Source organism: Hemiscyllium ocellatum, chromosome 34 (genome assembly GCF_020745735.1).
Source record: "Hemiscyllium ocellatum isolate sHemOce1 chromosome 34, sHemOce1.pat.X.cur, whole genome shotgun sequence".
Taxonomy (NCBI): domain Eukaryota; kingdom Metazoa; phylum Chordata; class Chondrichthyes; order Orectolobiformes; family Hemiscylliidae; genus Hemiscyllium; species Hemiscyllium ocellatum.
This window is the reverse complement of record NC_083434.1, coordinates 8,604,542-8,621,402: the sequence shown is the minus strand read 5'-3', so window position 1 is coordinate 8,621,402 and position 16,861 is coordinate 8,604,542. Positions and strand designations below refer to the sequence as shown.

General features: G+C 39.3%; 1 protein-coding gene across 3 annotated transcripts in view; it reads right to left on the bottom strand.

Moving 5' to 3' along the window:
* LOC132832127 (F-actin-uncapping protein LRRC16A-like) overlaps positions 1–16,861 on the bottom strand; it is a 458,164-nt gene that overhangs the window by 254,466 nt on the left and 186,837 nt on the right. For all 3 annotated transcript variants that reach the window (XM_060849857.1, XM_060849859.1, XM_060849860.1), the window contains exons 6-8: positions 10,103–10,200; positions 3,737–3,807; positions 3,197–3,270 (exon numbers count right to left, since the gene is read on the bottom strand). In XM_060849857.1, the coding sequence (XP_060705840.1) occupies positions 3,197–3,270; positions 3,737–3,807; positions 10,103–10,200 (243 nt within the window). The remainder of the gene's footprint in view (positions 1–3,196; positions 3,271–3,736; positions 3,808–10,102; positions 10,201–16,861) is intronic.

Genomic DNA, 16,861 nt, shown 5'->3' with positions numbered 1-16,861 from the left:
AGATGAAACAACAAAAAGATTAGGCTAAAGGCAATGGTAATGGGACATGTAAAGTCCAGAGAAGTGTGAATGTCAGAATGATGAACAGTCACCCTAAGAAAGGCAAGAGAAAAACATGCAAAGATAAAGCTTATAAAACAGGGCATTAATTAGGATTTGCAGTCGCCTTATTTCAACTCAATTCTTTTCTCTCCTGGTCACATGTATGACTCTTCTGATGCCCTCCAGCATTTTAACACCTTCAAATTTCCTGACTCAAACCATCTCTTTCTTGCCATACATATTCAACCTCATTGAACAATTTTTCCTTTAATACAACTTACTTTGTCAGAATGGAAGATACTGCAATGGGTATCAATATATGTTGTACCTACACCTGACTTTGTGAGGCAGTGCTTGTTACAATTGTACTCAGAACTAGTCCTTCACCTGTACCAACATATTTTAGATTGCATCTTCACACTTTCCAGCTCTCACCCTAAACTCAAACCTTTCATCAACCTTTTGCTTCAAATTTCCATGGTCTTCTTACCTTCACAACTGTCCAGTCCGATCTCTTCCCCTCCTCTTGGCCACTAGTTCAATTGAGCATGGGCCATGGTTTAGAAGAAAGTGAGGACTACAAATTCTGGAGATCAGAGTCAAGAAGTGTGGCGCTGGAAAAGGCATAACTGAAACGTTGATTCTCCTGCTCCTCGGATGGTTCCTGACCTGCTGCGCTTTTCCAGCAACACACGTTTTGACATGGGTCATGGTCTGCTATGGGAGTTTTACAATATTGGCTATCACCTTGGGGGGTAGAGGGTGCTGGGAATAATCATGGCCAAAACCCTGGCAGCTGGGGGTTTGGACAGGGTTTATTACTGAACTCAGTCATGACTGGAACCCTGCCAGCTGAGGCATGGTGGTGGGGGGGAACAATCTGGCAGGAGCAGTTCTGTGGTGGCTGCTATGACAGTCCAGTGGTAATGAGGTGGTTGCGTGGTGCTGTTACCTAGTACAATCTTCAGCAGCACTCCCTTTCTCTCTCCCCAGCTGTAGTGATAAAGCTAGTCTATCTCAGTATCAAATATCGATTCCAAAATGAGCTTCTGACCCCATTTTCATGTCATTACTAAGATTGCTTTTATTCTAACTCCATAATATTTCTGAGCTTAGCTCAATACCTGCTGAAATCCTCATTCATGCCTGTGTTACATTTAGACCTGACCAATCCAACACAATTCCAGCTGGTGTCTCACATTCTATTCTCGACATATCGGAGGTCTTCCAAAATTCTGTGGCTCATGTCTTAATTTGCATCAAATCCGATTTCCTTGATCACCTGGGTGGATTTATCCATATATACTGCTCCCTAGCACGTAATATCATTTTATTATTTTTAAATCTTTCATGTCTATGTCCCCTCCAACTCTAATCTCCTTCAGCAACATCATCAGACATAATTGACCACTACCACAACTCTGGTACCTCTAATGATAATTACTCCAATTTGTTGATTTGACCTCCTATTACTTCAGCCTTAACCTCTGGAATAACCTCGCTACACATCTCCGCTTCACAATCCACCATTTCCTTCTTGTGGAGACTCCTCGAAATCTATGACTTTGATCTAGCATTTAAGTAATTAGTCTAATCTCTGTTCTGGCCTGTTGTTATATATTGTTGAGATGATGTTCTGATGAAGCACTTTGAGATATCTCAATACGTTAAAAGTGTTACATTAACACAGGTTTTCATTATCACCAACATTGATGCACAAATTCATTCAATCGAAACCAAGTTTCAAATTTTTATAGACAAATCCCTGATCTACACTCAAATCCAGCATTGATTTGAATATCACTGTTCGTTAATGTAAACAGGATGCTGTTAAATATACAATAAACAGACTATGTTCAACAACTAATGCAATATATTGGCCACTTCAATACGTTTGGAACCTTAAAATAGAGTTCAAAATGTTCCTGTACAACAGAGCAAAATTTTTCTCACTTGACGTCAAAGTAGGCACAAGCCAGTGAACTTAAGACTGCAGATTTCCATCCAGTGGGATGGCTGGCAAACATACAATCAACATTAGAAGCACTCAGCTTCTACGTAGAAAATTCAATGAATTTCAATGCAGAAGAGGTGTCTTTCCATAAATAATCTCATATAGAAGACTTATTCAAATTCATTGGGAAATTCATTTCAAACTCTTGGCTGCGAAAGCACATCTTCAACAACATTATATATGTACATACTAAATCAGCAGTTACAGATTTCAATTGCAGATTGAGCAAATGTACAACCCACACAAATGTTGGCTTCAATGTATTTCTGATTCAACAGCTAATTAAATACTATCACCAAAGCAGATGCAAGTGTTTCCCCCAACTATACAACAAAGTCACTGTGCTATGGGTGAAATTTAGTTTTGGTGATGAGAGTCTCCTCCGCCAAACAGACAATTAACTGGATAGCAGCGAACCCTTCCCTGGAATCAAGGACTCCAGGGCATGAGTTGTGCCAGTTGGAAAATGATATGTTAGCAGCATTGTTCCACAGTAGCATCGTTGGGGAAGTGGCTCCTCCTGCCAGATATTCACCAAGGATCACCAAGACCGCTTGGCCACAAGTGGGTAATGAAAGGAGGGGCTTCCAAATAAAAAGGTAGGGGGGAGGTTTCCACTTGCTTTGCCCCACACCAAAAAAGATTTGCTTTTCTGGTTTCTCACATGGTATGTGTACCCCCCACCACAAAGCAAAGACTAGTGGCAGCTGTAAGCAAGGCTGTCCAAAAGCCTAATGGTCATGGGCTTAACTGGGGCAAAGATGGGAAGGTGTCAAGGTCTCCACTGCCACCATCTTGCCTGAGAAAATGTCCCACCGCCACAAACCTGCCATGAAGGAGGCATTAAATACTGCTCTGTACTTAATTTGGTTTGAATATTGCTGTGGAATGATTTATATTAGAACAAAATCCATGAAATAAACCAGGCCCATTAACAGAATTAAACAACTTACCTTTACGTAAAATTTGGAACCATTTTGCTTGCATTTGTATACAAATAAATTGGCAATCCAGACTGGTAAACTGATGGTCTGGCAGTTACAGCAACATTGGGTTAACAACTTTAAATTTACTTTTGAGAATGAATTTAGAAAGCTCGGTGAACAGACCAATTTCATCAAGCATAAAGATTCAATTTACCTGTGGTCAAGATGGCTGAAATCTTGTAAGTTCAGTTCCCTAGTGTCCTGTGTAAGATAAATGGTGTCCACATCCTTGAAAACAGAAAGCATTTCTATTAGAGGGAAATTAGAGTTATCACCAGATCTGTATGAACCTTAAATAGCGCTCTTAAGGATAGTCGAATCAAGGGTTATGGGGATAAGGCAGGAACAGGATACTGATTGAGGATGATCAGCCATGATCATAATGAACGGTGGTGCTGGCTCGAAGGGCAGAATGGCCTACTCCTGCACCTATTGTCTATTGTCTAAATGTATCAAAGAAAAATTTAAAATTCAGGGAAAATATTTTCAGTTTAAAGTTGATCTTCATTTTGCTAGCAATTTCAAGGCACAATAGAAAATAAATAAACCGGTATAACATTTCCAGTTTGTTACTTGCAAAATCACAAATTACAGGAAAACTGATTCATAAAACCATTTGATCCATTTACACCAGGTGTATTTCCCATAATAATATAATTGCAAGCTTTCAAAGCATTTTGTTGAATGTTCTTACCCATTGTACTTCCTCCCTATATGGTAATCCAAGCCAGTCACAAACACATGCATACATCTGAGAGAAACCACCTAGAATCAAAAGGTTTCACATGTGACAAGAGAACTGCACATATTTCTAAACATGAACTAAATACAAAAGCACAGAAATGAAGATTAAATAATGAAGGACAAAATTGGACTGACCAGGTGAGAAATGTCCTGGCTTTACATATATATGACAGCTTGTATGCAATCATAACTTGTTTATGCATGGAGTAACATTAACATGCAGACCCACAGAAACTATTAGATTCGATTCGGTTCGATTCGATTCTCTACAGTGTGAAAACAGGCCCTTCGGCCCAACAAGTTCACAACGCCCCTCCTAAGAGTAACCCACCCAAACCCATTCCCCTACCCTATATTTACGCCTGACTAATGCACCTAACACTATTAGCAATTTAGCAAGGCCAATTTACCTGACCTGCACATCTTTGGATTATGGGAGGAAACCGGAGCACCCGGAGGAAACCCACGCAAACATGGGGAGAATATGCAAACTTCACACAGACAGGCGGGAATCGAACCCAGGTTGCTGGTGCTGTGAGGCAGCAGTGCTAACCACTGAGCCACCGTGCCGCCCCAGAACTTTATTGACATTTTCACAATCGATGGGACAGGCAAGAGGGGCAATAAAAGAAAACACACAAGAGTTGCAATATACTAAACATTTCTGTACTAAAAGAACAATTTCTACACTAAAATGTAAAATGGGTCACTTGCTTCGAAATTATACACCACATGACTAAACAAACACCAGTGCTTGAAATTTAACAGAGTTTCATTTGTTTCTTTTAGAGTCAGAGATGTACAGCCACTTCGGAAACAGACACTTTGGTCCAACTCGTTTATGCCAACCAGACATCCTACATAAATCTAGTCCCATTTGCCTCATATCTCCCTAAACTCTTTCTATCCATATACCCATCCAGATGCCTTTTAAATGTTTTAATTGTACCAGCCTCCACCACTTCCTCTAGCAGCTCATTCCATACGCGCTCCACTCTCTGTGAGGAAAAGTTGCCCCTGAGATCCCTTTTAAATCTCTCCCCTCTTATCTTAAACCTACACCCTCTAGGTTTGGACTCCCCCACCCCAGGGAAAAGACCTTGTCTATTTACCCTATCCAGCCCCAGCCAATTCAGCCTCTCCCTATAGCTCAAACCCTGCAAGCCTGGCAATATCCTTGTAAATTTTTTCTGAACCGTTTCAAGTTTCACAATATACTTTCTATAGGAGGGAGACCAATGTCCTGTACAGCTGCAACATGACCTATACCAATTCCAATACTCAATGCACTGACCAATAAAGGCAAGAATACCAAACACCTTCTTCACTATCCTATCTACTTGTGACTCCACTTTCAAGGAACTATGAACTTGCACTCCAAGGCCTCCTTGTTCAACAGCACTCCCCAGGACCTACCTATTAAGGTGTATAAGTCCACCCTTGATTTGCATTTTCGAAATGCAGCACCTCACATTTATCTAAATTAAACTCCATCTGCCATTCCTCAGCCCATTGGTCTATCTGATCAAGATCTCACTGTACCCTGAGGTAACCTTCTTTGCGGTCTACTAAACCACCAATTTTGGTCTAATTTGCAAACTTATTAACCATACCTCCGATTTTCACATCCAAATCATTTACATCAATGACAAAAAGCAGTGGACCCAACACCAATCCTTGGGGCACACCACTGGTCACAGGCCTCCAGTCTGAAAAACAACCCACCACCACCACCCTTTGTCTTCTATGTTTGAGCCAGTTCTGAATCCAAATAGCTAGCTCTCTCTCTATTCCATGTATCTAACCTTCGTAACCAGTCTGCCATGAGGAACCTTATCGAACTGAAGTCCATATCGATCAGATCTACCGTTCTGCTAATATTGTAATTAAATTCCAAAACAAAAATGCTAGAATAATTTGTTAAATTTGTTTTTCCTTAACATTAGTTGACTTAAAAAGATACCTTAACTTAACAAGTTCCCTGATGAAGTTTCTCCTCGAATCTCTCTCTGAACCTAGCTAGAACGTTGATTCTTAAACACATTAGAAGACACATGAAATGTTCCTGCAATTTCTCGTGACCATACATTACATACTTGCGCATTTAATGGAGCACCACATTTTTGGAAGTTTCTTCATCGTCTTCTCTCGCAGATACCGACATGTAATTTGTACTTAAAGTAATTCACAGTTAAGTCAGTGCTAGAAATGAATCAGTCATCAAATCTTGAAAGAATGCCCACTTTAATGTGACCTGCTGGCTTTGTGAAATCGATAGTGCATTAACAAACCATCAAAAATCAACACCTGTCTCTGCTAAGGTGCTGCCATGCTACCCACTTCTTTAAAACAAATGTGAGACTTTAATGATCAGTGAACAAAGAGAACTTGCTATTTAGAAGTACTTGTGGAACTTTGTAACACCCTGTGACTACTAAAGCCTCTTTCTCAACCTGTGACTCATTAAACCACGCGAAGCACTAACCAAAAAATGTGAAATAATACCATCCCTTTCACCCCCATGGCAAGATATCACAAGCTGAAACTAATTGTTTCTTTGGGTCATAATGGGACAAAACAGCATCACTATTCAGTACTTCCTTCACTTCAAATGTTTTGAGATTTCACAGACTAGGCCAATTTTGAGCAGGTGATGGGGAAGCAAAAGTGTGACCCAAATCAGAGATGATCCTCAAAAAGTATATAGCAAACTTGTTTCTTTTGTCTCTCATCTCTTAGCTTCAAAATCCCCTTAACTTTGTCTTGCATTTGGTGATACCTTCATCACCTATTCAGTAACCTGAGTGTGTATCACACAATATCATGAAGCAACACTTGTGACTTCTAATTTCAATGCCACATTGAAAGCAATCTTCCAATTCTGTGTAAATTAATGAGCTCTTTCTCTATCTTACTCTAATTAGAATGTCATCTCAGAAACAGCACACTCCTTTCATCTGCTTCACACCTGACCCATGATGCTGTAGAACACAGGAGCAGGACAAGTGCTAAATGTTAACTTTCTGACTGGTACACCATTTTGTATGTACTCATGGTATACAGTTCCTTGTTCTTGTCAGTTAATTTTAATTGCGAGTATGCATTTAATAAATTAATTATACTGCACTGGTTAAATTTGAAAACAATCTCCTACTGGAAGGTAATGGACAAGTGTCTTAATAGCTGCTTATAATCTTTACAAATTGCAACAAACCCATCTGTATTTTGAATTTCTACAATGGGTATGCCCCAATCACTGCTCTTGACCTTTTTTTAAATCCCCTGTTCTTTCTATTCTACTCAGCCTTTCACATATTGCTTCTAGCTGTACATAATGTACTGGCCTACCCTCACAGAAGGTCGGCTTCATTATACATTGACTTCAGTATTGTGATGTTTAAGTTTATTGCTCAATCCTCCTTGCTCAATCTACATTTGGCATTCTGGTAGCACTTCAATGGTAGACACATCCTTATCCTTATGATATCTTCTTTAGCCGATTCTTCCCTATCAGGGACAAATGTTCCCTCCTTCCAATGACAAGTAATAAAAGCAATTATTTGTATGCCACTATGAGACTAACTTCACCCATCATCAGAACACTGTTATTGGAATAACTAGTCAATTTCACAAGTTTTTCATGACTCAGAGAGTTCCTATGTTCTTTCGAGTTAACAGCTATGAGCTGCAATTGTATCAATGATGGAAATAAATTGCATATCTTCCACAATAATTTTCACTGTTGGCTTTGGAATTATACTTTCATCTAGCAAGCAATCAGTGACTAAGTACAAACCCTGATCTTCCTGCCCAAAAACACCCAACTTCTGTTTAATCTATCACATGCACATTTTAGGATTTCCAGATTCTTGAACTAAATTCTGATCTCCTATGACTTTGCCCAAGATCATAGCTACAAACTGGTGTTTTACCACAACCTGGAACATTACTATTTCCTCTGTTACTGCATCCATCTGGATATGACAGAGTTTCCCACAGATATAGTTCTTTTACTGGGAACAGGGACATAGTGGCCCGAATCCAGTTGACCACTGTATCGGTTCGGTAAAGAACTCAGATGCAATGTGCAACTCGATCTTGCTGCTATTCACAGCTGTGGCGTCAGCACAAGCAACCCACCACATCAGCTTACTGTCTTTGCTGCATTTTCTTGTTCTTTAAATTGCCTACAAACTTATCACTAAAGTTAATTTTTAGGTTTACACCATTACCAGTGACATGAGAATTCTTTTTATTGAGAATATAATCTGAAACAGTCTCACTTGACAACTGCTTTCTTTCAAGAAACACAACTCCCAGTGCAATCCCATTCTTAATAATGCATTCTTGAGTCCAGACTTTCATTAATTTCAACATAATCCAATGAACTGAGGTCTCTCAGATACGTATTTTTCAAATCAAAGGCACCTGACTCCATCATGTTGAGGGAAACATTAATTTTATCCATAATTCCCTCACTGTCCCCAAACATACTCCGTGCCATTTTTAATCCATCATGTGTTGTGCCTACTCACTGTACCCAAACAAAATGCACACCTGGAGCAATTTTTCCAACTGTCCCAATTCCTTCAAAGTCAAATTTTTACCAATTCCAAAAACATGTCACTATGTCCATTGGTCCTCAATTTCATAAGTAAAACAGAAAAGAACACTTCAACCCAGCTTTATCACCATTTTTCTGTTGTTTATTGCACGGAGATAAATTAACAACCAGTTTTATTTACATCTCTCTAACGGAGAGGATATATGCAAAACAAAATGCTCAGATCATGCAAAATTAACATGAACCAACAAGAACCAATGTAAAGACATGGTGAGTCACCATAAACCTACCAGAGCATTGGGATGCTCTCTCTCATTAGAGAGAGACAAGTTGCAGTGATTTAACCCGAGTATCACCACACCTCAGGGAAGGGAAGAGGTAAAGAAATAGAGTTCCTCATGGTAACCTCAAACAGCACTGGAACTGCATTGCAAACCAGTTGTCCAACCAACTGAACTAACTGACCTCCAAAAGGCATGGTACAATAAAATGTAGCAGCAAAAAATTCTTCCTCATTGTTGTTGTGCTAAATCAAATTCTTCTATGAGCTAGCAGGTTTAAAAACAATAAACTGTTGTCAGTAAATTTTACTACTGGCTTCGGGAATGGGCAATAAATGCTGACATTGACATCTCACGAGCGAACAATTTTTTTTAAAAAGCATTGTAACATAATTTAAGGATTGTTACTAATTTAATTCTTGCCACTTCGGAGTATATTAGGAAATTCTATTTAGGAGAACATACTGAGCCATGGCTTATATGGGTCAAAGGATAGGTACAAGAAGGGTAATATTCAGTTCTACTCTACTTCTATTAACGTCAGCATAATATTCCTGATTGAAGTTGCAAGGCCATTGCATATTTATAAATAAGAGGTCTGCGTCTCTTATGGCACAGTGGTAATGTCTCTACCTCCAAGCCAGAAGGCTTTTGTTCAAGTTCTATCTACTCAAGAGTGTGTTATAATACACCTGACTAAAGGTTGACTAAAGATCTAAGATACCTAGTTAGATATTACTAATAGCTAGCCCTTATTTTCATGGACAATTTTAATTTTAATAGACAAATTTCAATAAGTTGGAAGTCGCTCCAATTAAGAATGACAGTCTTTCCAGAAGGTTACCAGATATTCTGAAGAAGCCCAATCAAAAGCTCCTTCAGCTAACAGACAAAGCGAAGATGCAAACTAAAAATATCTGATTGTATTCAAATGTTCATCAAATTTGTAGACGTCATTACAAAGCATGTTAACATTTCTGAAAGAAAAATGTGGAAATAAAAACTTCACAAATTCTCTTAAACTTCATCAAGCATCAAATGCTTATTTCCCCCTTCAACATAAAATTGTAGCAGACAAACTTGAAGTACTTCAAGTGGAGTAAAATCAAAACAGCAATTTAATATGGAGGACAAATCAAAAAGGCAAAGTAGTAGAAAAAGGAATAAAAATAATAATAGAGCTCTTGCACACATTTTATGTCAGGGTTTGAATGAGAGTCAGCACTTGAAGAGCATGGCTTGAGATCTGAAAATAGTTGAAATTGGTGGATTTTAATGTATTTTCCAGAAGATGTGACTTCATCTTATGAAATGCATATTATTTCAGCAATTGTATTTTTGACTTATTGGTCAAAGAACAGCCATTTTTATTTGTGACAAGGTGATAATTACCAAACATCTTGTAGTGTTGTTTTTCTACTACTTTAGGTTTGAAAGCAGTGACCTGAAAATCCACGGTTAGTTTACTTACCACAAGGCCCTGGTTCAGCAATATTCTGACTATCCCACAATGCCTGCAGAGACGACAGTCGATCTGAAGGTTCCATTGTCACTTTTTTCAATACCCTCCTGTTACATATATATAAAAGAAACAGATAATTCAGAATGCTTGAGGGGAGCAGGTAAATCCCTAGAAATGTGTGGGGTAAACAGATTGTCAAACTCAAGTTGAAGGGATGTCGAGCAGAGATGAGGGGGAGGGGTTTTACTGAGTAGCTTGTGGTAACTTCAAGAAATCCATCTGCTTCTCTTGTTCCTCAAGCAATGCTCGAAAGGCGATCTTCCCTCTTCACAGCTGATGGATTTCCCGCATAGTTAAATTGAATTAAAATTGAATAAGTCTTTAAAATTAAGGCAGGCTGCCTTGTTGCAACATTTAAATCACCAACTTACTTGTTGTGAGTAAATTAGTTGCCTACCCCTCATTCTGCCCCAATAAAAAGCAGAAGTGATTCCTGGTTCATATTTCTGGCACTTTAACCTCTATTCAGACCACAGTCCACTTATTTTTAGAAATCAACACCTCTACAAAATAAATGAAATAATGCTGCCCATTTTATTGCACCAGCGGTTTAAATTATTCACATATTAGCCACTCATTCTTCAGAATATGAAGCAGAATGCTGTGGAAGCAACTAAGTTTGGGATTTATGGATACAGACACAGAAGCTAGAATTGTTTAAAAAACCAGAAGACAGCTCTCTTTAGGGCAAGATATAAAGGTGTTCGAGGAAAACCCAAATGCAGAACCACAATATTTAACCTTATCCTAATGAGATCAAGATCAGATGTAGGCAAATCCTGTTAAAAATAATGCATACCGCTAAGTAGTCATTATGTGATACTGTTATAAGGTTTTTTTTTAAAAATACATCCATGGGATGAAGGGGTCTCTGGCTGGGTCAGCATTTATTGCCCATCCACTAAATACCCAGAGGACAGTTAAGAGTCAACCACGTTGGTGAGAGTCTGGAGTCACATTTAGGCCAGATCAGGTGCGGATGTCCGTTCCCTTCCCTAAACAACATCAGTGAACCAGACGAGTTTTTTTCTGAGAATAGACAATGGATACATGTCATCATTAAAGTCTTAATTCCAGATTTATTTTATATTGAATTCAAATTCCACCATCTTCCATGGCAAGATTTGAACCCCAGACCACTCCCTCGGTCTCTGGATTAACAGTCCAGTGATAATACAACTAGACCATTGCTTCTCCCCTTCATGTGATGCCATTCAGTTCATCATGTTCATTCTTGTACCAGGATTTCTCACCTTGAACAAAATCTACCTGTCCCATGAATAATTGCAGCAAGCTGATTAGGAAGATGCACTGAGTCATAAATTATATGCTCATCATGTTGCTGGTATCCGCTGTTCATTTAATGAAGATGAAAACCCACATATACCTGGTGTCTAATTACAAAGTGACAAATCTTGAGATGGATTTCTTTAAAATTAATCTATTTCTGGGAAAAACAGATAGCTGTACATGATTTGAATGAAGTCACTCTCCATGGCAAATTTAATCAGACATCTAAAATAAGGATGAAATAAAATGCAGGAGAATACTTAGCAGATCTGACAGTAACTCTCAGGTCTCACAGTAATGCCAGAAAGAAATACAGAGTGAATGCTTCAGGCCAATGACCTTTCATCAGAGCTGGGAAAAGTTAGAAATTTTATCAACTTTAAACACGAGGAGAATCAGGGATGGGGAAAGGTGTGAGATAAATAGGGAGGTGCAAGCGATTAAGTGGCAACGATTTGGTGGTGCAATATCAAACGGGATGAGTACAGAATTAAAGAAATGAGTCTTGAGAAGCTATGAATGGCAGCCACTCACCAGCTCTTTTGTCATTTAATCTCTCCAGTTTTTCATTTTATCACAGCCTTTGTGCTTTTTCCATTCTAATCCTGTTCACTTACTCAAATATTACTTCCCCAGTTCTGATAAAAGGTCACTGTTCTCAAATATTACCATTATTTCTTTGTTTCATAGCTGCTGCCAGACCTTTTGAGGATTCCCAGCATTTCCTGTTTTGCTTTCAGGTTTCCAGCATCTACACTGGCCATGAATTTGGTAGTTTTAAGATCCTGTAGATGATTGACCATCTGCTGTAACTTAGTAACAGCAATCTTTCCCACTTATTTCCAGACATATGAGTAATACCATGCTTTCCATGAGCACTGGTTTGCTCTGCTTGAGCATTATCCTCGTTCAAACTCAGATGTCTGTGTCTTCTTAGAGAAAACAAAACTAGCAAAGTGCATGACTCCAAGGTAGTGCATAGCCCCCAGATCAAGTGAACCACAACTCTATCATGTGGGCCTCTCCGTGGTTTGGATACTCCATTTTGGTAATGGAGTTACACGCAGATCAGCTGCCACATGAATCAGAGTAAGTTAAAAAGCAAGAGGACGAGAGAGAGAGAGATTGAATTTTTTTCAAGTCTTCAAGAGTCCAAGTACTTTACAGCTAATTAAGTACTTTTCAAAGTATAGTCACTGTTACTGTGCTGGGAAAGATAACTAAATATTTGCACAAGATTTTTAAAAAGCTATGAAAGGACAATAAAGATTGATGAAGGCAGAGTGATGGACATTGCCTTTATGGACTTCTCTAAGATGTTCAGCGAGTTAGATCACATGAAATAGAATGAGAATTAGCCATTTGGATATAAGGTTGGCTTGAAGGTAGGAGGCAAAGGGTGATAGTGGAGCAGTGTTTTTCAGACTGGAGGCCTGTGACCAGTGATATGCCACAAGGATCGATGCTAGGTCCACTGTTTTTCATCATTTATAGAAATTATTTGGATGTGAATATAGGAGGCATAGTTGATAAGTTTGCAGATGACATCAAAATTGGAGGTGGAGTGGACAGCGAAGAAGGTTATCTCAGATTACAACAAGACCTTGACCAGATGGGTTGAGGGGCCAATAGTTGATAAATGGAATTTAATACAGGTAAGCATGAGGTGTTGCATTTTGGGAAGGCAAATCAGAACAGGACTTAAACATTTAATGGAAGTGTCCTGGGGACCAGTGCTCAACAAAGAGTCTGTAGGTGCAGGTTCATAGTTCCTTGAAGACGGAGTCACAGGTAGACAGGGTAGTGAAGGCAGTGTTTGGTATGCTTTCCTTTACTGGTCAGAGCATTCAGTATAGGAGCTGGGACGTCATGGCTGTACAAGAGATTAGTAAGGCCACTTTTTCAATGCTACATTCAGTTCTGGTCTTCCTGCTTTAGGAAAGATGTTGTTAAAATTGAAAAGGTTCAGAAAAGATTTACAAGAATGTTGCTGGTGTTCGATAGTTTGAGCTAGAGGGAAAGGCTGAGTTGCCTGGGGGTCTTTTCCCTACGACATCAGAGGCTGACAGATAACCTCATAGACAATTATAAAATCATGAAGAGAATGTATAGGGTGAATAGCCGAAGTCTTTTCCCCAGGGTGGGGGTGTCCAAAATTAGAGGACACCGGTTTAAGGTGAGAGGGGAAAGATTTAAAAAAGAACCTGAGGGGCAACATTTTCACTGAGGGTGATGCGTGCATAGAATGAGCTACCAGAGGAAGTGGTGGAAGCTGGTACAATTACAACATTGCAAAGGCATCTGGATAGGGACAGGAATTGGAAGGATTTAAGCGGGATATGTGCCGAGTGCTGCCAAATGGAATCAGATTAATTAGGATGTCTGGTCAGCATCGACAAGTTAGACCGAAAGGTTTGTTCCCATGCTGTACAACTCTAATCATCTTGTCAGAGAATAATAATCTACAAGGAATCAGATTTTTAAATAAAATGTATACTGGGGTGTACAAAGTTAAAAATCACACAACACCAGGTTATAGTCCAACAGGTTTAATTGGAAGCACACTAGCTTTTGGAGCGACGCTCCTTCATCATCAGGTGGTTTTAACTTTGTACACCCCAGTCCAACACCGGCATCTCCAAATCATGTATACTGAGGTATGGCTGTGCAAATACACAGGTGAGTCAGAGGGCATGTAAGTTATATGATTTATTTTCATGCAGTTATTCAAATTGAAGGAAAGCAGAACAACGTAATTAAGAGTAGATGATACTGGTAATGGAATGAGCAGACTAGATGAACAAGCCTCTTTCTAGCCTAAAATATGATATTAAAGCATCAGAGCAAAAAAACTTCCAATGAAAATCAAGGAGCTGACAATCAGAGAAATAAGTTGTTATATTGTAACAAAGAAACATTTTGTGCTGAATGCCAATTAGGTCAAAGTGTACTGGCAAAGCATTATGTGATGTTCTTGCACATCTCCTAGCAAGTTTCAGTAAACTCAAGTTTATGGGGAAATTTGCAGCTTTGGATTTTAATAAAAAATCTGTAAGAACCCAGAAGATCAAGTCAATTTAGGAAAGTTGCACTGTTCCTTTGTCCCCGAGCATTAATTTGAGCATATGGCACCAATACAATTTTCAAAATATCCAGCAAACAGTAGGTATGCTAAAATTTGTTTTTCAAACACATACTCATTAATATTATGAGACTAGTAATTCCACAACAGTAGAAGTAATATTGCAGATAGGAAGCAGAGGGATTAACGGAGACAGGAGATAAGACAAGCAAGGTGCAAGTGCACATCAACGACTCGCATTAAAAGGAACCCATCAGTCATTGAAGAGTAAATAGTAAAAGGAAAGTCAAATGAATGATGGAGCTGATTAGGAACCAAAAATAGCTCTCCTTATGGAAGCAAGTGGCATGGTTGATACATAAAATGAGTACTTTGAAACCATTTTCTGTAAAACAGAGGAATTTGCTAATATCACAGTCAGTCAGTCAGGAGATAATGGGGAAACTTGACAGAATAAAAATAGATATTGTAGTAAAAAGGTAAGAGAACAAAATTTGAAACTTATCATTCCGTTACAATTCAAAAGGACACAGGTGGAGCAGACCGGCTTCAGATTGTTTCATCAGGTATTAAATGCATTATAAATAAAATAATTTTCAGTGGATTGTAAAAGATTCTTGATGAAAAGCAGAGTAGATTGTGGAGTTTAGTTCTCCTGGGTGTGCAACATTGTTTTACTGTGACAGCACAGGTCAGTGCCAGGAAAAGTGCAATTTGATTGTGATTTATTTAAGCTGCATATATAGTCAAAGGCTTCAAATTATGCAGAGGCTCATAAAGGCAAATATTAGGCTGCATTTTTATGAGGTATATCAAGAAAGACACACAGTGAAAGTGCAACTGAGTTCCCGCAGACTATGAAGAAAACCGCAGTGTGAAACTGTTCAAATATGCGTTATGATCAACAGTTCGAGGACATTACTTATGACAGAGAGGAGTCCCTTGAATCAGCACAAAAAACATTGAGGGCAGTTATGGTGTTGCGGGTTATCCTGAGGGAGAGGAAGACATACTGCCAACACATTATACAGAAGTCAGAAGTAAGGCTTTGAATTCATTATCTGGAGAAATCGAGACTGTGATCAGCTAAAAGAGCGAGAGTGAGAGAGGGCGAAAGAGAGAGAAAACAAAAAAAAATGACACAGGAAGTATTTTCCATTGTAAGCAATATTGTAAAGAACTGAGAAGGGAAGAATTTCTGAGATGTAATCAAGAAAGTTTTCTTGACCTATACATTTCTAGCACAATGTGGAAACAGGCTTCGCTGGATACATACACAGAACCTCTATAGTGTGGAAGCAGGCTATTTCACTCACTGAGTCCACAGCTAGCATCCCACCTAGACCCAACCTCTACTACATCCCTATAACCCTGCATTTCCTGTAGCTAATCCACTTGCCTACACATCCCTGGACACTATGGGCAATTTAGCATGGCCAAACCCACCTAACCTGTAAAAAAAAAACAAAGAAGGACAAAGAAAATTTACAGCCCAGGAACAGGCCCTTTGGCCCTCCAAGCCTGAGCCAATCCAAACCACTGTATCCCCCTGCTCCCCACGTACTCATGCATCCGTCCAGACGCATCTTAAATTAACCTACTGTGTCTGCCTCTACTACCCCTGCTGGCAACGTGTTCCAGGTACCTAACACCCTCTGTGTAAATTACTTGCCACATGTATCCCCCTTAAACCTTTCACCTCTCATCACTGAATCCCTCATCCTGGGAAAAAGCTTGTCTCTAACTACCCTATTTATATCCTTCATGATTTTGTAGACCTCAATCAGGTCCCCCCCTCAATCTTCTTTTTTCTAATGAAAACAATCCTAACCTACTCAACCTCTCTTCATAGCTAACACCTTCCATACCAGGCAACATCCTCGTAAACCTTCTCTGCACCCTCTCCAGAGTGTCCACATCCTTTTGGTAATGTGGTAACCAGAACTGTACACAGTATTCTAAATGTGGCCGAACCAATGTCATGTACAATTTTAACATGACCTGCCAGCTCTTATAGTCAATACTCCATCTGATGAAGGCAAGCATACTGTATGCCTTCTTGACCACTCTATCCACCTGTGCAGCCACCTTTAGGGTACAATGGACCTGAACACCTAGATCTCTGCTTATCAAACTTTCCCAAGGCTCTTCTGTTTACTGTATGATTCGCTCTAGAATTAGACTCCCCAAAATGCATTACTTCACATTTATCTGGGTTGAACTCCATCTGCCACTTTTCCACCCAACTCTCCTGTCTATCTAGATCCTCCTGTATTCTTTGACAGACCCCTATGCTTTCTGCTACTCCACCAATCTTTATGTCATCTGAAAACTTG